The sequence below is a fragment of the Oncorhynchus mykiss genome, chromosome 4 (genome assembly GCF_013265735.2).
Source record: "Oncorhynchus mykiss isolate Arlee chromosome 4, USDA_OmykA_1.1, whole genome shotgun sequence".
Lineage (NCBI taxonomy): Eukaryota > Metazoa > Chordata > Actinopteri > Salmoniformes > Salmonidae > Oncorhynchus > Oncorhynchus mykiss.
In genome coordinates this window covers 42,713,005-42,739,510 of record NC_048568.1, presented here as the reverse complement: position 1 = coordinate 42,739,510, position 26,506 = coordinate 42,713,005, and the positions used below count along the sequence as shown (strand labels likewise).

The 26,506-nt window shown below is 38.6% G+C and overlaps 1 protein-coding gene across 2 annotated transcripts in view; it reads left to right on the top strand.

Annotated features, from left to right (window-relative positions):
* fndc4a (fibronectin type III domain containing 4a) overlaps window positions 1-26,506 on the top strand; it is a 77,884-nt gene that overhangs the window by 16,482 nt on the left and 34,896 nt on the right. For both annotated transcript variants that reach the window (XM_036976392.1, XM_036976390.1), the window contains exon 2: window positions 24,460-24,575. In XM_036976392.1, the coding sequence (XP_036832287.1) occupies window positions 24,460-24,575 (116 nt within the window). The remainder of the gene's footprint in view (window positions 1-24,459; window positions 24,576-26,506) is intronic.

Genomic DNA, 26,506 nt, shown 5'->3' with positions numbered 1-26,506 from the left:
TGGTTCTCTGTAACTCTGTGTGGTTCTCTGTAACTCTGTGTGGTTCTCTGTAACTCTGTGTGGTTCTCTGTAACTCTGTGTGGTTCTCTGTAACTCAGTGTGGTTCTCTGTTACTCTGTGCGGTTCTCTGTAACTCTGTGTGGTTCTCTGTAACTCAGTGTGGTTCTCTGTAACTCTGTGTGGTTCTCTGTTACTCAGTGTGGTTCTCTGTAACTCTGTGGTTCTCTGTAACTCAGTGTGGTTCTCTGTAACTCAGTGTGGTTCTCTGTAACTCTGTGTGGTTCTCTGTAACTCTGTGTGGTTCTCTGTAACTCTGTGTGGTTCTCTGTAACTCAGTGTGGTTCTCTGTAACTCTGTGTGGTTCTCTGTAACTCAGTGTGGTTCTCTGTAACTCAGTGTGGTTATCTGTAACTCAGTGTGGTTCTCTGTAACTCAGTGTGGTTCTCTGTTACTCAGTGTGGTTCTCTGTAACTCTGTGTGGTTCTCTGTAACTCAGTGTGGTTCTCTGTAACTCAGTGTGGTTCTCTGTAACTCAGTGTGGTTCTCTGTAACTCTGTGTGGTTCTCTGTAACTCTGTGTGGTTCTCTGTAACTCTGTGTGGTTCTCTGTAACTCAGTGTGGTGCTCTGTAACTGTGTGGTTCTCTGTTACTCAGTGTGGTTCTCTGTAACTCTGTGTGGTTCTCAGTAACTCTGTGTGGTTCTCTGTAACTCAGTGTGGTTCTCTGTAACTCAGTGTGGTTCTCTGTAACTCAGTGTGGTTCTCTGTAACTCCGTGTTCTCTGTAACTCAGTGTGGTTCTCTGTAACTCAGTTGGTAAAGCATGGCTAGTGATAACATTGTGTTACAACGTTACAGAGACCATCCATCACCCTGAACTTTATCACAACGTTACAGAGACCATCCATCACCCTGAACATCACCGTAAACAATTTTTATTTGAGAAAAGTAATACCGTATAAAAAAATCACAACAGCTCTGATGGAAACAGGCAGTTTCAGTGTGGGCCTCCCACTACGACTCGGGAAAGGCATGCAGTTTATTAGACTACAGATGAAATAAATGATGATGAACTTCACAGGCTGGTGAAAGTGCGCGGTGATGAGCTTGATGCTCCTTTACAATAAATATCGAGGGTCTTATTCTGGTGACATGATGAATGATGCTTGACTGCTGTTTGACAAACACAAATAAAAATGTCATCATGTAGACTAGCCAACACACACTGGATCTGTTGGCTGTTGGCTGGAGAGCACGTGCCAAGACCAGAGTAGACACATTTATCATTTACTAACTGTCAGGGATGACCAAGCAGGCAACGAGAGACAACTGAGTAGGGTGCAAACAAACAAGGGTTTTATTTCTCAAAACTTCAAAAATACAAATGATGACAATGGAAATAAACCAAAGTGCTTTAAAATATACAAAGGACTGACTTACAAAGGACTGTCTTACAAAGGACTGTCTACAAAGGACTGTCTTACAAAGGACTGTCTTACAAAGGACTGTCTTACAAAGGACTGACTTACAAAGGACTGTCTTACAAAGGACTGTCTTACAAAGGACTGTCTTACAAAGGACTGTCTTACAAAGGACTGTCTTATAAAGGACTGTCTTACAAAGGACTGTCTTACAAAGGACTGACTTACAAAGGACTGTCTTACAAAGGACTGTCTTACAAAGGACTGTCTTACAAAGGACTGTCTTTACAAAGGACTGTCTTACAAAGGACTGACTTACAAAGGACTGTCTTACAAAGGACTGACTTACAAAGGACTGTCTTACAAAGGACTGACTTACAAAGGACTGTCTTACAAAGGACTGTATTACAAAGGACTGTCTTACAAAGGACTGTCTTATAAAGGACTGTCTTACAAAGGACTGACTTACAAAGGACTGTCTTACAAAGGACTGTCTTACAAAGGACTGTCTTACAAAGGACTGTCTTTACAAAGGACTGTCTTACAAAGGACTGACTTACAAAGGACTGTCTTACAAAGGACTGACTTACAAAGGACTGTCTTACAAAGGACTGACTTACAAAGGACTGTCTTACAAAGGACTGTATTACAAAGGACTGTCTTACAAAGGACTGTCTTATAAAGGACTGTCTTACAAAGGACTGTTTTTTACAAAGGACTGTCTTACAAAGGACTGTCTTACAAAGGACTGTCTTACAAAGGACTGTTTTTTACAAAGGACTGTCTTACAAAGGACTGTCTTACAAAGGACTGTCTTACAAAGGACTGTCTTATAAAGGACTGTCTTACAAAGGACTGTCTTACAAAGGACTGACTTACAAAGGACTGTCTTACAAAGGACTGTCTTACAAAGGACTGTCTTACAAAGGACTGTCTTTACAAAGGACTGTCTTACAAAGGACTGACTTACAAAGGACTGTCTTACAAAGGACTGACTTACAAAGGACTGTCTTACAAAGGACTGACTTACAAAGGACTGTCTTACAAAGGACTGTATTACAAAGGACTGTCTTACAAAGGACTGTCTTATAAAGGACTGTCTTACAAAGGACTGACTTACAAAGGACTGTCTTACAAAGGACTGTCTTACAAAGGACTGTCTTACAAAGGACTGTCTTTACAAAGGACTGTCTTACAAAGGACTGACTTACAAAGGACTGTCTTACAAAGGACTGACTTACAAAGGACTGTCTTACAAAGGACTGACTTACAAAGGACTGTCTTACAAAGGACTGTATTACAAAGGACTGTCTTACAAAGGACTGTCTTATAAAGGACTGTCTTACAAAGGACTGTTTTTTACAAAGGACTGTCTTACAAAGGACTGTCTTACAAAGGACTGTCTTACAAAGGACTGTTTTTTACAAAGGACTGTCTTACAAAGGACTGACTTACAAAGGACTGTCTTACAAAGGACTGTCTTACAAAGGATTGTCTTACAAAGGACTGTCTTACAAAGGACTGTCTTACAAAGGACTGTCTTTACAAAGGACTGTCTTACAAAGGACTGACTTACAAAGGACTGTCTTACAAAGGACTGACTTACAAAGGACTGTCTTACAAAGGACTGACTTACAAAGGACTGTCTTACAAAGGACTGTATTACAAAGGACTGTCTTACAAAGGACTGTCTTATGAAGGACTGTCTTACAAAGGACTGTTTTTTACAAAGGACTGTCTTACAAAGGACTGTCTTACAAAGGACTGTCTTACAAAGGACTGTTTTTTACAAAGGACTGTCTTACAAAGGACTGTCTTACAAAGGACTGACTTACAAAGGACTGTATTACAAAGGACTGTCTTACAAAGGACTGTCTTATGAAGGACTGTCTTACAAAGGACTGTTTTTTACAAAGGACTGTCTTACAAAGGACTGTCTTACAAAGGACTGTCTTACAAAGGACTGTTTTTTACAAAGGACTGTCTTACAAAGGACTGTCTTACAAAGGACTGACTTACAAAGGACTGTCTTACAAAGGACTGTCTTACAAAGGACTGTCTTACAAAGGACTGTCTTACAAAGGACTGTCTTACAAAGGATTGTCTTACAAAGTCTTAACTGTAAAAAAAAAAGTCAGATCTAACGTGCAGGAACAAAATGTACATAAACCCATAATCAACTGACTGAAGGAAGGTTCCACAGAAACTATAGGGGGAGGAGTCAGTTCCAATCCCTGTTCCAAGGGAGGTCTGCAAACCATCAAGGTTCCACAGAAACTATAGGGGGAGGAGTCAGTTCCAATCCCTGTTCCAAGGGAGGTCTGCAAATCTTCAAGGTTCCACAGAAACTACAGGGGGAGGAGTCAGTTCCAATCCCTGTTCCAAGGGAGGTCTGCAAACCATCAAGGTTCCACAGAAACTATAGGGGGAGGAGTCAGTTCCAATCCCTGTTCCAAGGGAGGTCTGCAAACCATCAAGGTTCCACAGAAACTACAGGGGGAGGAGTCAGTTCCAATCCCTGTTCCAAGGGAGGTCTGCAAACCATCAAGGTTCCACAGAAACTACAGGGGGAGGAGTCAGTTCCAATCCCTGTTCCAAGGGACGTCTGCAAACCATCAAGGTTCCACAGAAACTATAGGGGGAAGAGTCAGTTCCAATCCCTGTTCCAAGGGACGTCTGCAAACCATCAAGGTTCCACAGAAACTATAGGGGGAGGAGTCAGTTCCAATCCCCGTTCCAAGGGAAGTCTGCAAACCTTCAAGGTTCCGCAGAAACTACAGGGGGAGGAGTCAGTTCCAATCCCTGTTCCAAGGGACGTCTGCAAACCATCAAGGTTCCACAGAAACTACAGGGGGAGGAGTCAGTTCCAATCCCTGTTCCAAGGGACGTCTGCAAACCATCAAGGTTCCACAGAAACTATAGGGGGAGGAGTCAGTTCCAATCCCCGTTCCAAGGGAAGTCTGCAAACCTTCAAGGTTCCGCAGAAACTACAGGGGGAGGAGTCAGTATCAATCCCTGTTCTAAGGGAAGTCTGCAAACCATCAAGTATTACATTCAGACAATAAAGATATAACGTTTATTTTAATCGGATCAGGTTTTTAAATACGATCGTTGTTTTAGCAATAACGGTACACAATATCAATGTATAACTGTACTTCACCTCTTTAAAACTCGTCGTTCCCCTGGGGTGAACAGAGACTTGGTATTTCCCAACGCCACGTCGTAACCATATTCTAAATGTCAGGATTCCGGTCGGACCTCCTTGACCAGAACACCGTGGCATCCATGCTGCAGATGTGGTGCCGGTGAGACGACTGAGACAGGGAGTTCAACATGATCTTTTAACCGTTATCATTCTCAAGTAAATAGTCACAGTTCAATGTAAAGTTAGATGATTGAGTTAAATTATACCGATGACTGTTACCACATGAACTATAAAGGGGGCACTCAACATAGAAAACAATGATAGCAAATGTCAAACTACAGTACCAGTCAAAAAGGTTGGACACATTACTCATTCCTGGGTTTTTCTTTCTTTTATTACTATTTTCTACAGTGTAGAATAATAGAAGACATCAAAACTATGAAATAACACATATGGAATGAAAAAGGTCTACTCCTGAATTAGTTTGGTTCCCTGGTCTTAGTTCCACTCCTTAATCAGCTTCGTTCCCTGGTCCTTAGTTCCACTCCTTAATCAGCTTGGCACCCTGGTCCTTAGTTCCACTCCTTAATCAGCTTCGTTCCCTGGTCCTTAGTTCCACTCCTTAATCAGCTTGGTTCCCTGGTCCTTAGTTCCCTGGTCCTTAGTTCCACTCCTTAATCAGCTTGGCACCCTGGTCCTTAGTTCCCTGGTCCTTAGTTCCACTCCTTAATCAGCTTGGCACCCTGGTCCTTAGTTCCACTCCTTAATCAGCTTGGCACCCTGGCCCTTAGTTCCACTCCTTAATCAGCTTGGAACCCTGGTCCTTAGTTCCACTCCATAATTTAATCAGCTAGCAGCTAAATCATGATGGATTACCGCAGAGCAACAAACGAGTGGAGAGATGCTGTGGATGAAGGCTGGAGTAGGGACGTTAAAATGGATCGCTGGTCACCTCTTAAGGACAGGCTGTGGTTGGGAAACAATGACTGGGTGTCATTTCACTTTAAGTTCAAGTTAAGCATTTCACTGTACTTGTGCATGTGACAATAAAACTTTAATCTAGAGAGGCATTTATCCTGACTGCTTCAGTATAAGACTGAGCTCTATACACAAACCAACAAGTTGCTTAATTAATTAATATATTTTTATTTAACCTTTATTTAACTAGGCAAGTCAGTTTAAGAACAAATTCTTATTTACAATGACGGGCAAATCCGGGCGACGCCAGGCCAATTGTGCGCCAACCTATGGGACACCCAATCACGACTGGATGTGATACAGCCTGGAATCGAACCAGGGACTGTAGGGACTGTAGTGGCGCCTCTTGCACTGAGATGCAGTGCCTTGGATCACTGTGCCACTCGGGAGTGACATATTAAAGAAATCATAAATCATATCTGAATGTTCAGCAGAAATTGCCTTCAGGAGCTGGGTGTGATCACAGGTGGGACTGGCTGTGGGACTGGTTGTTGGACTGGCTGTGGGACTGGCTGTGGGACTGGCTGTGGGACTTGCTTTGGGACTGGCTGTGGGACTGGCTGTGGGACTGGTTGTTGGACTGGCTGTGGGACTGGCTGTAGGACTGGCTGTGGGACTGGCAGTGGACTGGTTGTTGAACTGGCTGTGGGACTGGCTGTGGGACTGGCTGTGGACTGGCTGTGGGACTGGCTGTGGGACTGGCTGTTGGTGGAAACAGGTAGAATGAGAAGAAATAGGCACGGTAGCACATCACAGAGAACTGATGAGGTGATTATCTGTTACTGTAATAATCAACAAAGGAGAAATGCTTAGAAGTGCAATTCAAAACATCATAAATGATATGTATCTGTGTGTTTTACAGAGATAGTGTTAGGAGTGTGTATTGGAGGCGAAGTCAGGTGCAGGACAGCAGAGTGTAGTGAACAGGCACACTTTTTATTCCGGTCCAAAAGGACAGCACAAAGTCAAATGTGCCCAAACACGGAACATCTTCAAAAAGTAATCCGTGTAACAATATCCACAATTCCAAAATACACGTAAAACAAACAATCTTACACAAAGACATGATGGGGAACAGAGGAATAAATGCATGTAGATTGATTGGGGAATGAAAACCAGGTGTGCAGGGAACAAGACAAAACAAATGGATACATGAAAAATTGAGCGGCGATGGCTACAAAGCCGGTGACGTCGACCGCCGAACGCCGCCTGAAGTCGTGACAGATAGGCTTCTGGAGCAGGGTGTGATGCTAGCTAACACGGCCCGGGGCGAGGGATTTAGGGCTTTAGATCTGGGCCCTGCATCCGAAATGGCACCCTATTCCCTTTATAGTGCACTACTTTTAACCAGGGCTCTATGGTACCCTATTCCCTACATAGTGAACTACTTTTTAAAAAATTGAAAAAATTATATTTGATTTTTGCATTTTCCAATTAAGAACATTCTAAACAAAAGTGAAAAGATGTTAGACAGCAATAGGACAAAGTGACAGTAACAGATGAGCGTAACAAAAAAAATAAAAATAAAATATAATTATATATACAAACATAAGTCATAATAAAGATTTTTTTTTAAAAATAATTATATATACAAACATAAGTCATAATAAAGAGTCAAATAAAAAATAATAATAATGAGACATTGGATCACCTGCCGTAAGCTACATATTATACATTACGTGTGAAACATTATATAAGGATTATATAGAGATTCAATCAATGTGATGAGGGGGAGATTCTCTATATAGTCAATAAAAGGTTGACAAATTCTGTAAAATGTCTTTAACTTATTCCTCAAGCAGTAAGTCGTTTTCTCCAGTGGGATACAACTATTAACTTCCGATAGTCACATTCCAACTGGCAGGGGGGGGGGAATCCGATTTCCATTTCAAGGCCAAATATTTATTGGCAATCGCTAGCAATATTTCTGTTAGCATTATAGTATGGCTTTGCATAAGATTGGAGTTAGTAAAGTTACCCAGTAGACAGACCTCCGGGTCTAAAGGGAATACAACCCCGTGGATTGAGGATATGGTATCGCATACCCCCTGCCAGAAACCGTGTAGTTTTGAACCACATCTAAAACATAGGGAGGAAGATATCTGGGTTGAACTTGTGCAGTCTAGATGGGGTGATATAGAGCTGATGGAGGAAATTAAACTGGATCAGTCTGTATCTGGAGTTCAATGTGGATGTAACACCATCCCTGCATTGGTCACTCTATAGATCCTCATCGAGATCAATACCCAAATCTTTTCCCCATCTAAGTCGAGGTTTATCTAGCCCAGGCAGTGTTAGTCCTGACATAAGAGCATCGTATACACGGGAACTGGTCTTGAACAGTGGTTGGTCTACGTGGCAGAGTTGTTCAATAGGTGACATCTTAGGTAGGTTCCATTGTCCCTTGAGAGTCACCCTAATAAAGTTTCATAGCTGTAGGTAGCTAAATAAGTCCCTGTTAGGCAAGTGGTATTTCTGTTTCAGCTGATCAAAAGACATAAGAACTCCCTCCTCGTGTTCCAGAACACGAGGAGACCATGGTCTAAAGTTACTATTCTGGAAAAACATAGGAGGTATAGGGAGAGATTGAAACAAATATAGAAATCTGGGAAGGACATTCATTTTAATTACATTTATTCTACCCAGTAGAGTGAGAGGCAAGTCCATCCATTTACAAAGGTCACCCTCCACCTTTTGCAACAAGCTGGCCAGATTTAGTTTATAGAGGTTGTTCAGATTACCATCCACCATTATGCCCAAATATGTGAAGCCCATAGGTGAACATCTAAAAGGAAACTTATGCTTGATGGTATGATGGCCAAAGACAGACAACGGAAAGATTTCGCTTTTATCAAAATTTACCTTATATCCAGAGAAAGAATTATAACACTGTAGTAGGATCTGCAAGTGAGAGAGGGAGTGTTCTGGGTTCGTTAGAAATAAGACAAGGTTGTCCGCAAAGAGTGATAATTTATGGGTATGGGGTCCCACCTCAAAGGCATGCATGTCAGGGCACGTTCTAATAGCCTCAGCCAACGAACCGTTGGCTGAGGCTATTAGAATGTGCCCTGACATACATGCCTTTGAGGTGGGACCCCATACCCATAAATTATCACTCTTTGCGGACAACCTTGATGGTGGGGGCTAATTGGGCAACCTGGTCTGTTCCCCCTATAGAGAGGGAAAGAAGAGGAAGTAATCCCATTGGTAGCAATCCTAGCTTTAGGAGATTTGTTGAGTGATTTTATCAAATTTACAAACACGGTACCTAAACCGAACTTTTCCAAGACGCGAAAGAGGTATGGCCATTCAACCCTATCAAAGGCCTTTTCAGCGTTGAGGGAGACTGCGACACTGCAGTATTTTGTTTTTGTTAGCAAGGTGAATCATATCAAAGAACCTTCTGAGATTATTGGAGGACAATCTATTAGTTATGAAGCCAGTCTGATCCGGGTTGACCAACAGGGGAAGACATGACTCCAGTCTCTTAGACAGCATCTTGGTGACCAGTTTACGATCCGTGTTAAGGAGAGAGATTGGTCTATAGGAGGCGCACTTTAGTGGGTTTTCCCTTTCCTGTGGATTACAGTAATCACTGCTTGAGAGAAAGACTCTGGAAAGCAGTTGTCTTTCCCGGCTTTTTTAAGTACCTCCATAAGGTAGGGGACCAACAGCTTCCTAAATTCTTTATAGAACTCTGGAGGGAAGCCATCCTTCCCAGGAGATTTATTAGAAGGTAACGATTTAATGGCCTCCAACAATTCAGGAACTGTTCACTCAGGCGCTCTCTGTCTTCCTCTGACAGGCATGGGAGGTTGAGAGAGGAGAGAAAGGAATCGATCTCTGATAGATCATCGCTTGATTGGGAAGTGTAGAGGTCTTCGTAGTATTTCTTAAAAGTATTATTAATTTCAGTAGGGTCAAAAAATATCTCATTAGTAAGAGTTTCTATGGCATTAATTGTCCTCTTACTTTCCTCTGCTTTCAGTTGCCATGCCAATACTTTGTGTGCTTTCTCTCCAAGCTCGTAATAATGCTGTTTTGATTTAGTGATGGCCCTCTCAGCTTGATATGTGTTCAGAATATTATATTTCTGTTTTTTATTTACCAAAAGCCTGTATCGATCTTTAGTCTGGCCTTTTTGGTAGGTTTTCTCTAGCTCGGAGATTTCAGATTCAAGGGCACTTGTTTTCTCTTCAACCCTTTAGTATAGGAAAAGATCTGTCCCCTCAGATAGGCCTTCAATGTGTCCCAAAGAATGAAACTGTCAGGAGGGTTTGTTTGTCAAAGTAAAAAATATTGATCTGCTCCTTGATGAATGCACACAATTCAGGTTGCTTTAGGAGTGTAGAATTTAGTCTCCATCTATATGCTCCATTTACCTTGGTAGGAATGGAGATTGATAATACCAGAGGAGAATGGTCACTAAGCAATCTGGGGAGATACTCGATATCTAACACTCTATGAAACAGTTGGATCGATAGTAAGAAGTTATCTATGCGTGTGGGTGTGAATAAAAAGAGTAGTCCCTATCCTGTGGGTGCAACTGTCTCCAGATGTCTAGTAAATGAAGATCTTTCATGAATGACATGGTGAGCTTGCCGGCTTTGGTAAGAAGTGAGGTTTTATCAGAGGACCTATCAGGAACTGTATCTGAACAAAAATGTAAATCTCCTCCAACCTGTAGCCATCCTGGTGGTGCTTGAGCAACCTGAAGGAAGACATTCTGAATAAACATATGGTCATCGAAGTTAGGAGCATAAATATTCAATAGGGTCCAAGTCTCTGAAAACATAAGCCCCTGCACTAAAACAAGCCTGCCAGAGGGATCAGAGATGGTGTTGTTGACTCTGAAAACATATTCCCCTGCACTAAAACAAACCTGCCTGAGGGATCAGAGATGGTGTTGTTGACTCTGAAAACATAAGCCCCTGCACTAAAACAAGCCTGCCAGAGGGATCAGAGATGGTGTTGTTGACTCTGAAAAGATAAGCCCCTGCACCAAAACAAACCTGCCCGAGGGATCAGAGATGGTGTTGTTGACTCTGAAAACATAATCCCCTGCACTAAAACAAACCTGCCAGAGGGATCAGAGATGGTGTTGTTGACTCTGAAAAGATAAGCCCCTGCACCAAAACAAACCTGCCAGAGGGATCAGAGATGGTGTTGTTGACTCTGAAAAGATAAGCCCCTGCACCAAAACAAACCTGCCAGAGGGATCAGAGATGGTGTTGTTGACTCTGAAAACATAAGCCCCTGCACTAAAACAAGCCTGCCAGAGGGATCAGAGATGGTGTTGTTGACTCTGAAAAGATAAGCCCCTGCACCAAAACAAACCTGCCCTAGGGATCAGAGATGGTGTTGTTGACTCTGAAAAGATAAGCCCCTGCACCAAAACAAACCTGCCCTAGGGATCAGAGATGGTGTTGTTGACTCTGAAAAGATAAGCCCCTGCACCAAAACAAACCTGCCCTAGGGATCAGAGATGGTGTTGTTGACTCTGAAAAGATAAGCCCCTGCACCAAAACAAACCTGCCAGAGGGATCAGAGATGGTGTTGTTGACTCTGAAAAGATAAGCCCCTGCACCAAAACAAACCTGCCAGAGGGATCAGAGATGGTGTTGTTGACACAGAAGGAGATGTGTCTACTTATCAAAATTGCAGTTCCTCTTGCTTTGGAGTTAAAAGAGGATGCAAAAAACTTGTCCTACCCATTCCCTCTTCAAATTCTTGTGTTCACTGGCTGTAAGATGCGTTTCTTGTAAAAACACAATGTCAGCCTTTAATTTCTTAAGGTATGTATAGACTATTTTCCTCTTAATCGGGATGATCTTTTACGTTGAATGTGACATATTTTAGTGGATTAAGCGTAGGGTTGGGTTTCAAATATGTAACTGAATGGAAATCTCTCATATGTAAATAGTCAGGAAATGTTTCAACTTTAGTTTGAACACTGAAGTGACCAATGTGTCTCTTTAGGAAGGAAACAACAATAAACAAAACAAAACAAAACAATAAACATAGGAAAACAAAACACCCACCCCGTTTGTCGGACTAAAACAACGATCCCAACAATCAAACATGAATACACTTGTAGAGATACGTTGCTGCTCGCTTTCCATCTTGCTCTTACTAGCTAAACCTTGGCGTAAACTAAAACCTGCCAGCTCTCTAAATTGAAAACAAACGTTGTGAATAGACATTTATGGCTGAATATTTACTGCCCACAGTAAGGGCTGCCCCAGTAAGGGTCTCTTTTCAGGAGAGGAGAGACATAAATGGGGGGAAAGCGGTGGGCCTAAGCCCACTAATTTGCTTCGCCCAGTAGATATGGACTAAACCAAAATATACTCTCCTGTAAATGTAATAGAATTCACCCCAGGAAGATACGGTTAGTTGAAAATGTACAAATCAATTATAGCGACCGCATAGCGGGGTAAACGGATCCAAATTCCAAGAAGATATCAGCAGTGCGGTCCCAGCACGGATAAGAAAAAAGAGAGAGACCATCCTGGTTCAGACGCGGTTCAGTTCTATGAGAAAAGTGAACACTTTTCCCGGTGTGTTGAAGAGATGGCTTCGGCCTTTGTACGGAATTTGAGATAGCCAGTGATGTTCTTCTCCTTCAGTGCTTTGGCAGCAGGTCTGAACTGTTTGCGACATCTGGCGAGATCCGCGCTCATATCCGGGAAAAGGTTGACCCTTTTGCCATCGATGGTGATGTCCCCTTTGGCTCTTGCGAGTTGCAGTATATTCTCTCTGTCCTGGAAACGGAGGAACCCCATCTGGCCGGGGTTTCGGCGCTGATGTTCTGTGGGCGCGTTTGATTTCCAACGGCTTGGTGAAGTTGATTATGCCTAGGACCTCCGGGATCCATTGGGTGAGGAAACGGACCGGGTCACGGCCCTCGCTGTCCTCTTTCAATCCCACCACACTGATATTACTACGTCTGTTCTCCATCTGATCTACCTTGTTTTTGAAGTAGGCATTGTCCTTCTGCAGCTCTATCAGAACCTGGTCATGTCGAGTGATGGTATCTTCAACTGTGCTAATGTGCAACTCAGCCTCAGTCATTCTCAAAAGGAAATAATTAATGGAGGATTTCAGGTCGTCAATGGAAGAATGGCGTTCAGCCGATTTCTTATCAACTTTTCAGAGACAGACCTTTGTTACCATCCTGAATTTCCCAGAGGAGAGTAGCCAACATGTCGGCAGGCTCGCAAGAGGCCGAGCTCTTCCCAAGATGACAATAATGCTACAGCTAGCAAGATTAGCATTATTGTTATCTTGGGAATCAATTACGTTTTGGTCGTCCTTCTTGCCTCTTGGTCGGAGGTCCATGACTCTTTGGGAAGGTAAGTACTTGACAATTTGTCAGCCAATGTTCGAATATTGTTTCAACGTTGTTATTTGGGTAATAATGGAATAACTTTGAAGAGCTCGGTTTGTCAACGTCTGCTCAGCTCCGCGGCATCACGTGCTCCCCATAGTGTACTACTTTAGACCAGGGCCCTATGGCACCCTATTCCCTATTAAGGTTCACTACTTTAGACCAGAGCTCTATGGCACCCTATTCCCTAAATAGTGCACTACTTTAGACCACAGCCCTATTGCACCCTATTCCCAGATATAGTGCACTACTTTAGACCAGAGCTCTATGACACACAGACTGGGTGCCAGATTGGAGAGCTTTCTTGGCAGGAAACCATCTTCTTGTTAGGAGCAAGGGGAGTAACGCAAGTAGATGACACAACAAACTATTTTCCTTCCATCGGTAAAATACATTGTAATGACTGGAGCAATAGGGCAGTAGACGTGGCTGAGAATCACGTCCTAAAAGGATGGAGGGGGTTGTACTGTGTGATGAATGGAACATTCTGTGTTGATTTAGATATATACATTCAGCCAGAGAGTAAAGGGGAGAGATGCATTCTGCTTTCCCTGTTCCAAGTACAATAATACTGACAAAAACATTCAAGTGAATGGGTTAGAGTTTGGTGAATAGAATAGAGAATATGGTGAGTAGAATAAAGAATATGGTGAATAGATTATAGAGTGTGGTGAATAGATTAGAGAATATGGTGAATAGATTATAGAGTTTGGTGAATAGGTTAGAGAGTATGGTGAATAGATTATAGAGTTTGGTGAATAGGTTAGAGAGTATGGTGAATAGATTAGAGAATATGGTGAATAGATTATAGAGTTTGGTGAATAGGTTAGAGAGTATGGTGAATAGATTAGAGAATATGGTGAATAGATTATAGAGTTTGGTGAATAGGTTAGAGAGTATGGTGAATAGATTAGAGAGTATGGTGAATAGATTATAGAGTATGGTGAATAGATTATAGAGTATGGTGAATAGATTAGAGAATATGGTGAGTAGATTATAGAGTGTGGTGAATAGATTAGAGAATATGGTGAATAGATTATAGAGTTTGGTGAATAGGTTAGAGAGTATGGTGAATAGATTAGAGAGTTGTCACGTCCTGGTCTTAGTATTTTGTGTTTTCTATATTTATTTGGTCAGGCCAGGGTGTGACATGGGTTTATTTTGTGTTGTGTTTATGTATGGGGGGTTTTCGTAGGTTTTGTGATTGTGGCTTAGTGGGGTGTTCTAGCAAAGTCTATGGTTGCCTGAGGCGGTTCTCAATCAGAGGCAGGTGATTCTCGTTGTCTCTGATTGGGAACCATATTTAGGCAGCCATATTCTTTGAGTGTTTCCTGGGTGGTTGTTCCTGTCTATGTGTTAGTGTTCACCAGATAAGGCTGTTTCGGTTTTCACGTTACGTTTATTGTTTTTGTTTTTGTTTTTGTTTATTTATTTATTAAACATGTATCGTATTAACCACGCTGCATTTTGGTCCGACTCTCTCTCACCCGAAGAAAACCGTAACAAGAGTTTGGTGAATAGATTAGAGAATATGGTGAATAGATTATAGAGTTTGGTGAATAGATTAGAGAATATGGTGAATAGATTAGAGAATATGGTGAATAGAGTATGGTGAATAGATTAGAGAATATGGTGAATAGATTATAGAGTGGTGAATAGATTAGAGAATATGGTGAATAGAGTATGGTGAATAGATTAGAGAATATGGTGAATAGATTATAGAGTGGTGAATAGGTTAGAGAGTATGGTGAATAGATTATAGAGTATGGTGAATAGATTAGAGAATATGGTGAATAGATTATAGAGTATGGTGAATAGATTAGAGAATATGGTGAATAGATTATAGAGTTTGGTGAATAGATTAGAGAATATGGTGAATAGATTGTAGAATATGGTGAATAGAGTATGGTGAATAGATTAGAGAATATGGTGAATAGATTATAGAGTGGTGAATAGGTTAGAGAGTATGGTGAATAGATTAGAGAGTTTGGTGAATAGATTAGAGAATATGGTGAATAGATTATAGAGTATGGTGAATAGATTAGAGAATATGGTGAATAGAGTATGGTGAATAGATTAGAGAATATGGTGAATAGATTATAGAGTGGTGAATAGGTTAGAGAGTATGGTGAATAGATTATAGAGTATGGTGAATAGATTAGAGAATATGGTGAATAGATTATAGAGTATGGTGAATAGATTAGAGAATATGGTGAATAGATTATAGAGTTTGGTGAATAGATTAGAGAATATGGTGAATAGATTGTAGAATATGGTGAATAGAGTATGGTGAATAGATTAGAGAATATGGTGAATAGATTATAGAGTGGTGAATAGGTTAGAGAGTATGGTGAATAGATTAGAGAGTTTGGTGAATAGATTAGAGAATATGGTGAATAGATTATAGAGTATGGTGAATAGATTAGAGAATATGGTGAATAGATTATAGAGTTTGGTGAATAGATTAGAGAATATGGTGAATAGATTGTAGAATATGGTGAATAGATTATAGAGTATGGTGAATAGGTTATAGAGTATGGTGAATAGATTATAGAGTATGGTGAATAGATTATAGAGTATGGTGAATAGATTATAGAGTATGGTGAATAGATTATAGAGTGTGGTGAATAGATTATAGAGTATGGTGAATAGATTAGAGAGTGTGGTGAATAGATTATAGAGTATGGTGAATAGATTAGAGAATATGGTGAGTAGATTATAGAGTATTGTGAATAGGTTAGAGAATATGGTGAGTAGATTATAGAGTATGGTGAATAGATTAGAGAGTGTGGTGAATAGATTATAGAGTATGGTGAATAGGTTATAGAGTATGGTGAATAGATTAGAGAGTGTGGTGAATAGATTATAGAGTATGGTGAATAGATTAGAGAATATGGTGAGTAGATTATAGAGTATGGTGAATAGGTTAGAGAATATGGTGAGTAGATTATAGAGTATGGTGAATAGATTAGAGAGTGTGGTGAATAGATTATAGAGTATGGTGAATAGATTAGAGAATATGGTGAATAGGTTAGAGAATATGGTGAATAGAGTATGGTGAATAGATTAGAGAATATGGTGAATAGATTATAGAGTGGTGAATAGATTAGAGAATATGGTGAATAGAGTATGGTGAATAGATTAGAGAATATGGTGAATAGATTATAGAGTGGTGAATAGGTTAGAGAGTATGGTGAATAGATTATAGAGTATGGTGAATAGATTAGAGAATATGGTGAATAGATTATAGAGTGGTGAATAGGTTAGAGAGTATGGTGAATAGATTAGAGAGTTTGGTGAATAGATTAGAGAATATGGTGAATAGATTATAGAGTATGGTGAATAGATTAGAGAATATGGTGAATAGAGTATGGTGAATAGATTAGAGAATATGGTGAATAGATTATAGAGTGGTGAATAGGTTAGAGAGTATGGTGAATAGATTATAGAGTATGGTGAATAGATTAGAGAATATGGTGAATAGATTATAGAGTATGGTGAATAGATTAGAGAATATGGTGAATAGATTATAGAGTTTGGTGAATAGATTAGAGAATATGGTGAATAGATTGTAGAATATGGTGAATAGATTAGAGAATATGGTGAATAGATTATAGAGTGGTGAATAGGTTAGAGAGTATGGTGAATAGATTAGAGAGTTTGGTGAATAGATTAGAGAATATGGTGAATAGATTATAGAGTATGGTGAATAGATTAGAGAATATGGTGAATAGATTATAGAGTTTGGTGAATAGATTAGAGAATATGGTGAATAGATTGTAGAATATGGTGAATAGATTATAGAGTATGGTGAATAGGTTATAGAGTATGGTGAATAGATTATAGAGTATGGTGAATAGATTATAGAGTATGGTGAATAGATTATAGAGTATGGTGAATAGATTATAGAGTGTGGTGAATAGATTATAGAGTATGGTGAATAGATTAGAGAGTGTGGTGAATAGATTAGAGAATATGGTGAATAGATTAGAGAATATGGTGAGTAGATTATAGAGTATTGTGAATAGGTTAGAGAATATGGTGAGTAGATTATAGAGTATGGTGAATAGATTAGAGAGTGTGGTGAATAGATTATAGAGTATGGTGAATAGGTTATAGAGTATGGTGAATAGATTAGGGAGTGTGGTGAATAGATTATAGAGTATGGTGAATAGATTAGAGAATATGGTGAGTAGATTATAGAGTATGGTGAATAGGTTAGAGAATATGGTGAGTAGATTATAGAGTATGGTGAATAGATTAGAGAGTGTGGTGAATAGATTATAGAGTATGGTGAATAGATTAGAGAATATGGTGAGTAGATTATAGAGTATGGTGAATAGGTTAGAGAATATGGTGAGTAGATTATAGAGTATGGTGAATAGATTAGAGAGTGTGGTGAATAGATTATAGAGTATGGTGAATAGATTATAGAGTGTGGTGAATAGATTAGAGAATATGGTGAATAGATTATAGAGTATGGTGAATAGATTAGAGAATATGGTGAATATATTATAGAGTTTGGTGAATAGATTAGAGAATATGGTGAATAGATTATAGAGTATGGTGAATAGATTAGAGAATATGGTGAATAGATTATAGAGTTTGGTGAATAGATTAGAGAATATGGTGAATAGATTGTAGAATATGGTGAATAGAGTATGCTAAATAGATTAGAGAATATGGTGAATAGATTATAGAGTGGTGAATAGGTTAGAGAGTATGGTGAATAGATTAGAGAGTTTGGTGAATAGATTAGAGAATATGGTGAATAGATTATAGAGTATGGTGAATAGATTAGAGAATATGGTGAATAGATTATAGAGTTTGGTGAATAGATTAGAGAATATGGTGAATAGATTGTAGAATATGGTGAATAGATTATAGAGTATGGTGAATAGGTTATAGAGTATGGTGAATAGATTATAGAGTATGGTGAATAGATTATAGAGTATGGTGAATAGGTTAGAGAATATGGTGAGTAGATTATAGAGTATGGTGAATAGATTAGAGAGTGTGGTGAATAGATTATAGAGTATGGTGAATAGGTTATAGAGTATGGTGAATAGATTAGAGAGTGTGGTGAATAGATTATAGAGTATGGTGAATAGATTAGAGAATATGGTGAGTAGATTATAGAGTATGGTGAATAGGTTAGAGAATATGGTGAGTAGATTATAGAGTATGGTGAATAGATTAGAGAGTGTGGTGAATAGATTATAGAGTATGGTGAATAGATTAGAGAATATGGTGAATAGGTTAGAGAATATGGTGAGTAGATTATAGAGTATGGTGAATAGATTATAGAGTTTGGTGAATAGATTAGAGAATATGGTGAATAGATTGTAGAATATGGTGAATAGAGTATGGTGAATAGATTAGAGAATATGTTGAATAGATTATAGAGTGGTGAATAGGTTAGAGAGTATGGTGAATAGATTAGAGAGTTTGGTGAATAGATTAGAGAATATGGTGAATAGATTATAGAGTATGGTGAATAGATTAGAGAATATGGTGAATAGAGTATGGTGAATAGATTAGAGAATATGGTGAATAGATTATAGAGTGGTGAATAGGTTAGAGAGTATGGTGAATAGATTATAGAGTATGGTGAATAGATTAGAGAATATGGTGAATAGATTATAGAGTATGGTGAATAGATTAGAGAATATGGTGAATAGATTATAGAGTTTGGTGAATAGATTAGAGAATATGGTGAATAGATTGTAGAATATGGTGAATAGAGTATGGTGAATAGATTAGAGAATATGGTGAATAGATTATAGAGTGGTGAATAGGTTAGAGAGTATGGTGAATAGATTAGAGAGTTTGGTGAATAGATTAGAGAATATGGTGAATAGATTATAGAGTATGGTGAATAGATTAGAGAATATGGTGAATAGATTATAGAGTTTGGTGAATAGATTAGAGAATATGGTGAATAGATTGTAGAATATGGTGAATAGATTATAGAGTATGGTGAATAGGTTATAGAGTATGGTGAATAGATTATAGAGTATGGTGAATAGATTATAGAGTATGGTGAATAGATTATAGAGTATGGTGAATCGATTATAGAGTGTGGTGAATAGATTATAGAGTATGGTGAATAGATTAGAGAGTGTGGTGAATAGATTAGAGAATATGGTGAATAGATTAGAGAATATGGTGAGTAGATTATAGAGTATTGTGAATAGGTTAGAGAATATGGTGAGTAGATTATAGAGTATGGTGAATAGATTAGAGAGTGTGGTGAATAGATTATAGAGTATGGTGAATAGGTTATAGAGTATGGTGAATAGATTAGAGAGTGTGGTGAATAGATTATAGAGTATGGTGAATAGATTAGAGAATATGGTGAGTAGATTATAGAGTATGGTGAATAGGTTAGAGAATATGGTGAGTAGATTATAGAGTATGGTGAATAGATTAGAGAGTGTGGTGAATAGATTATAGAGTATGGTGAATAGATTAGAGAATATGGTGAGTAGATTATAGAGTATGGTGAATAGGTTAGAGAATATGGTGAGTAGATTATAGAGTATGGTGAATAGATTAGAGAGTGTGGTGAATAGATTATAGAGTATGGTGAATAGATTATAGAGTGTGGTGAATAGATTAGAGAATATGGTGAATAGATTATAGAGTATGGTGAATAGATTAGAGAATATGGTGAATATATTATAGAGTTTGGTGAATAGATTAGAGAATATGGTGAATAGATTATAGAGTATGGTGAATAGATTAGAGAATATGGTGAATAGATTATAGAGTTTGGTGAATAGATTAGAGAATATGGTGAATAGATTGTAGAATATGGTGAATAGAGTATGCTAAATAGATTAGAGAATATGGTGAATAGATTATAGAGTGGTGAATAGGTTAGAGAGTATGGTGAATAGATTAGAGAGTTTGGTGAATAGATTAGAGAATATGGTGAATAGATTATAGAGTATGGTGAATAGATTAGAGAATATGGTGAATAGATTATAGAGTTTGGTGAATAGATTAGAGAATATGGTGAATAGATTGTAGAATATGGTGAATAGATTATAGAGTATGGTGAATAGGTTATAGAGTATGGTGAATAGATTATAGAGTATGGTGAATAGATTATAGAGTATGGTGAATAGGTTAGAGAATATGGTGAGTAGATTATAGAGTATGGCGAATAGATTAGAGAGTGTGGTGAATAGATTATAGAGTATGGTGAATAGGTTATAGAGTATGGTGAATAGATTAGAGAGTGTGGTGAATAGATTATAGAGTATGGTGAATAGATTAGAGAATATGGTGAGTAGATTATAGAGTATGGTGAATAGGTTAGAGAATATGGTGAGTAGATTATAGAGTATGGTGAATAGATTAGAGAGTGTGGTGAATAGATTATAGAGTATGGTGAATAGATTAGAGAATATGGTGAATAGGTTAGAGAATATGGTGAATAGAGTATGGTGAATAGATTAGAGAATATGGTGAATAGATTATAGAGTGGTGAATAGATTAGAGAATATGGTGAATAGAGTATGGTGAATAGATTAGAGAATATGGTGAATAGATTATAGAGTGGTGAATAGGTTAGAGAGTATGGTGAATAGATTATAGAGTATGGTGAATAGATTAGAGAATATGGTGAATAGATTATAGAGTATGGTGAATAGATTAGAGAATATGGTGAATAGATTATAGAGTTTGGTGAATAGATTAGAGAATATGGTGAATAGATTGTAGAATATGGTGAATAGAGTATGGTGAATAGATTAGAGAATATGGTGAATAGATTATAGAGTGGTGAATAGGTTAGAGAGTATGGTGAATAGATTAGAGAGTTTGGTGAATAGATTAGAGAATATGGTGAATAGATTATAGAGTATGGTGAATAGATTAGAGAATATGGTGAATAGAGTATGGTGAATAGATTAGAGAATATGGTGAATAGATTATAGAGTGGTGAATAGGTTAGAGAGTATGGTGAATAGATTATAGAGTATGGTGAATAGATTAGAGAATATGGTGAATAGATTATAGAGTATGGTGAATAGATTAGAGAATATGGTGAATAGATTATAGAGTTTGGTGAATAGATTAGAGAATATGGTGAATAGATTGTAGAATATGGTGAATAGAGTATGGTGAATAGATTAGAGAATATGGTGAATAGATTATAGAGTGGTGAATAGGTTAGAGAGTATGGTGAATAGATTAGAGAGTTTGGTGAATAGATTAGAGAATATGGTGAATAGATTATAGAGTATGGTGAATAGATTAGAGAATATGGTGAATAGATTATAGAGTTTGGTGAATAGATTAGAGAATATGGTGAATAGATTGTAGAATATGGTGAATAGATTATAGAGTATGGTGAATAGGTTATAGAGTATGGTGAATAGATTATAGAGTATGGTGAATAGATTATAGAGTATGGTGAATAGATTATAGAGTATGGTGAATAGATTATAGAGTGTGGTGAATAGATTATAGAGTATGGTGAATAGATTAGAGAGTGTGGTGAATAGATTATAGAGTATGGTGAATAGATTAGAGAATATGGTGAGTAGATTATAGAGTATTGTGAATAGGTTAGAGAATATGGTGAGTAGATTATAGAGTATGGTGAATAGATTAGAGAGTGTGGTGAATAGATTATAGAGTATGGTGAATAGGTTATAGAGTATGGTGATTAGATTAGAGAGTGTGGTGAATAGATTATAGAGTATGGTGAATAGATTAGAGAATATGGTGAGTAGATTATAGAGTATGGTGAATAGGTTAGAGAATATGGTGAGTAGATTATAGAGTATGGTGAATAGATTAGAGAATATGGTGAATAGATTATAGAGTATGGTGAATAGATTAGAGAATATGGTGAATAGATTGTAGAATATGGTGAATAGATTATAGAGTATGGTGAATAGGTTATAGAGTATGGTGAATAGATTATAGAGTATGGTGAATAGATTATAGAGTATGGTGAATAGATTATAGAGTATGGTGAATAGATTATAGAGTGTGGTGAATAGATTATAGAGTATGGTGAATAGATTAGAGAGTGTGGTGAATAGATTATAGAGTATGGTGAATAGATTAGAGAATATGGTGAGTAGATTATAGAGTATTGTGAATAGGTTAGAGAATATGGTGAGTAGATTATAGAGTATGGTGAATAGATTAGAGAGTGTGGTGAATAGATTATAGAGTATGGTGAATAGGTTATAGAGTATGGTGATTAGATTAGAGAGTGTGGTGAATAGATTATAGAGTATGGTGAATAGATTAGAGAATATGGTGAGTAGATTATAGAGTATGGTGAATAGGTTAGAGAATATGGTGAGTAGATTATAGAGTATGGTGAATAGATTAGAGAATATGGTGAATAGATTATAGAGTATGGTGAATAGATTATAGAGTGTGGTGAATAGATTAGAGAATATGGTGAATAGATTATAGAGTATGGTGAATAGATTAGAGAATATGGTGAATAGATTATAGAGTATGGTGAATAGATTAGAGAATATGGTGAGTAGATTATAGAGTATGGTGAATAGGTTAGAGAATATGGTGAGTAGATTATAGAGTATGGTGAATAGATTAGAGAGTGTGGTGAATAGATTATAGAGTATGGTGAATAGATTATAGAGTGTGGTGAATAGATTAGAGAATATGGTGAATAGATTATAGAGTATGGTGAATAGATTAGAGAATATGGTGAATATATTATAGAGTTTGGTGAATAGATTAGAGAATATGGTGAATAGATTATAGAGTATGGTGAATAGAGTATGCTAAATAGATTAGAGAATATGGTGAATAGATTATAGAGTGGTGAATAGGTTAGAGAGTATGGTGAATAGATTAGAGAGTTTGGTGAATAGATTAGAGAATATGGTGAATAGATTATAGAGTATGGTGAATAGATTAGAGAATATGGTGAATAGATTATAGAGTTTGGTGAATAGATTAGAGAATATGGTGAATAGATTGTAGAATATGGTGAATAGATTATAGAGTATGGTGAATAGGTTATAGAGTATGGTGAATAGATTATAGAGTATGGTGAATAGATTATAGAGTATGGTGAATAGATTATAGAGTATGGTGAATAGATTATAGAGTGTAGTGAATAGATTATAGAGTATGGTGAATAGATTAGAGAGTGTGGTGAATAGATTATAGAGTATGGTGAATAGATTAGAGAATATGGCGAGTAGATTATAGAGTATTGTGAATAGGTTAGAGAATATGGTGAGTAGATTATAGAGTATGGTGAATAGATTAGAGAGTGCGGTGAATAGATTATAGAGTATGGTGAATAGATTAGAGAGTGTGGTGAATAGATTATAGAGTATGGTGAATAGATTAGAGAATATGGTGAGTAGATTATAGAGTATGGTGAATAGGTTAGAGAATATGGTGAGTAGATTATAGAGTATGGTGAATAGATTAGAGAGTGTGGTGAATAGATTATAGAGTATGGTGAATAGATTATAGAGTGTGGTGAATAGATTAGAGAATCTGGTGAATAGATTATAGAGTATGGTGAATAGATTAGAGAATATGGTGAATATATTATAGAGTTTGGTGAATAGATTAGAGAATATGGTGAATAGATTAGAGAATATGGTGAATAGATTATATAGAGTGGTGAATAGGTTAGAGAGTATGGTGCATAGATTAGAGAGTTTGGTGAATAGATTAGAGAATATGGTGAATAGATTATAGAGTATGGTGAACAGATTAGATAATATGGCGAATAGATTATAGAGTTTGGTGAATAGATTAGAGAATATGGTGAATAGATTGTAGAATATGGTGAATAGATTATAGAGTATGGTGAATAGGTTATAGAGTATGGTGAATAGATTATAGAGTATGGTGAATAGATTATAGAGTATGGTGAATAGATCATAGAGTATGGTGAATAGATTAGAGAATATGGTGAGTAGATTGTAGAGTATGGTGAATAGGTTAGAGAGTATGCTGAATAGATTAGAGAATATAGTGAGTAGATTATAGAGTATGGTGAATAGATTAGAGAATATGGTGAGTAGATTATAGAGTATGGTGCATAGGTTAGAGAGTATGGTGAATAGATTAGAGAATATGGTGAGTAGATTATAGAGTGTGGTGAATTCAGTAAACATGTCTGAGACCTGAAGATTTAGAAGCTAAACTGTTTAACACATTATGAAGCTAAGTGGTCTAACACAGTCTGAAGCTAAGTGGTCTAACACATTCTGAAACTAAGTGGTCTAACACATTCTGAAGCTAAGTGGTCTAACACATTATGAAGCTAAGTGGTCTAACACATTCCATTCTGAAGCTAAGTGGTCTAACACATTCTGAACCTAAGTGGTCTAACACATTCTGAAGCTAAGTGGTCTAACACATTCTGAAGCTAAGTGGTCTAACATATTCTTGTGGTGCACAGGAGGCCGAAGGTTCACCACCTTCGATACAAATGATTGAATTGTTCAGTTTGAGAGACTTGTTACTCACCCCTGATATGGTCTTGTTTCTCTCTCCTCAGACCGCCCTCCTGCTCCCGTCAACGTGTCTGTGATGCACCTGAGGGCCGACTCCGCCACCGTCTCCTGGGAGGTACCTGAGGGTGACATCATCATCGGCTTCTCCATCTCACAGCAGGTGATGTGTTCTAGAGTTATTATGTATCCTAATTACTCACCCACAATTATTGTCTCCTTTCATTCCTGTTCATCTCAGTTAACCCAGAAGTAAAGTATTGCGCAATTGGTCAAACGCGGTAAGAGAAGAGAAGAGAACGAAGGAGTTCCACCCTCTCTCTTTGCAAGTTAAGGACAAGTCTATGGGCCCTCCCCTTTCCCGAAATTCGAAAGATACTAACACCTGAGAAATGGTGATTTGCCCAAACAACTAGAACTAATGTTGTTCATTATCTCACTCGTCCCATGGAATTGCAACTGATCTACAGTATCGGTAATGTAGTCTGTCCACCAGAGATTACATTCCTGTTGACTAAATATACACATTAAATGGGTGTGTTTACATCTTGGTCTAGGGTTAGTCTGCTGAGGGGATTCCACTATAATGGTGTTTATTCAGTAAATGTCATTGTTGTAAATGTGTTAGGGGGGATACTGATACCGTGCTAAATATCTGATGTGTTAGGTGGGATATTGATACCGCGCTTAATATCTGATGTGTTAGGGGGGATACTGGTACCGTGCTAAATAATAATAATAAAATAAAATAAACAGAACATAGAACACAGAGAACAAAGCTATATACTGGTGTCGTCAGATCTGGAGGATATGAGAACTGAGCCGTGCAACTGAAAGCCCTGTCACCCATGGTTTTTAGGCAGCTGCGGGGCTGCTGAAGGGAGACGGACCTGGAGGTGAGAAGTGTGCATGTGGGGCAGGAGGGTAGAATGAGGTCAGACAGGTACTTGGGGCCAGAGTTGTGGATAGCTTGGTAGGTAGAATGAGGACAGACAGGTACTTGGGCCCAGAGTTGTGGATAGTTTGGTAGGTAGAATGAGGACAGACAAGTACTTGGGCCCAGAGTTGTGGATAGCTTGGTAGGTAGAATGAGGACAGACAGGTACTTGGGGCCAGAGTTGTGGATAGCTTGGTAGGTAGAATGAGGACAGACAGGTACTTGGAGCCAGAGTTGTGGATAGCTTGGTAGGTAGAATGAGGACAGACAGGTACTTGGAACCAGAGTTGTGGATAGCTTGGTAGGTAGAATGAGGACAGACAGGTACTTGGAACCAGAGTTGTGGATAGCTTGGTAGGTAGAATGAGGACAGACAGGTACTTGGGCCCAGAGTTGTGGATAGCTTGGTAGGTAGAATGAGGACAGACAGGTACTTGGGGCCAGAGTTGTGGATAGCTTGGTAGGTAGAATGAGGACAGACAGGTACTTGGGGCCAGAGTTGTGGATAGCTTGGTAGGTAGAATGAGGACAGACAGGTACTTGGGTTCAGAGTTGTGGATAGCTTGGTAGGTAGAATGAGGTCAGACAGGTACTTGGGCCCAGAGTTGTGGATAGCTTGGTAGGTAGAATGAGGACAGACAGGTACTTGGGCCCAGAGTTGTGGATAGCTTGGTAGGTAGAATGAGGACAGACAGGTACTTGGGTCCAGAGTTGTGGATAGCTTGGTAGGTAGAATGAGGTCAGACAGGTACTTGGGCCCAGAGTTGTGGATAGCTTGGTAGGTAGAATGAGGTCAGACAGGTACTTGGGTCCAGAATTGTGGATAGCTTGGTAGGTAGAATGAGGACAGACAGGTACTTGGGGCCAGAGTTGTGGATAGCTTGGTAGGTAGAATGAGGACAGATGTAACGGATGTGAAACGGCTAGCTTAGTTAGCGTGGGCGCTAAATAGCGTTTCAATCAGTGACGTCACTTGCTCTGAGACCTTGAAGTAGTAGTTCCCCTTGCTCTGCAAGGGCCGCGGCTTTTGTGGAGCGATGGGTAACGATGCTTCGAGGGTGACTGTTGATGTGTGCAGAAGGTCCCTGGTTCGCGCCCGGGTATGGGCGAGGGGACGGTCTAAATTTGTACTGTTTCATTGATGCTGTTGACCCGGA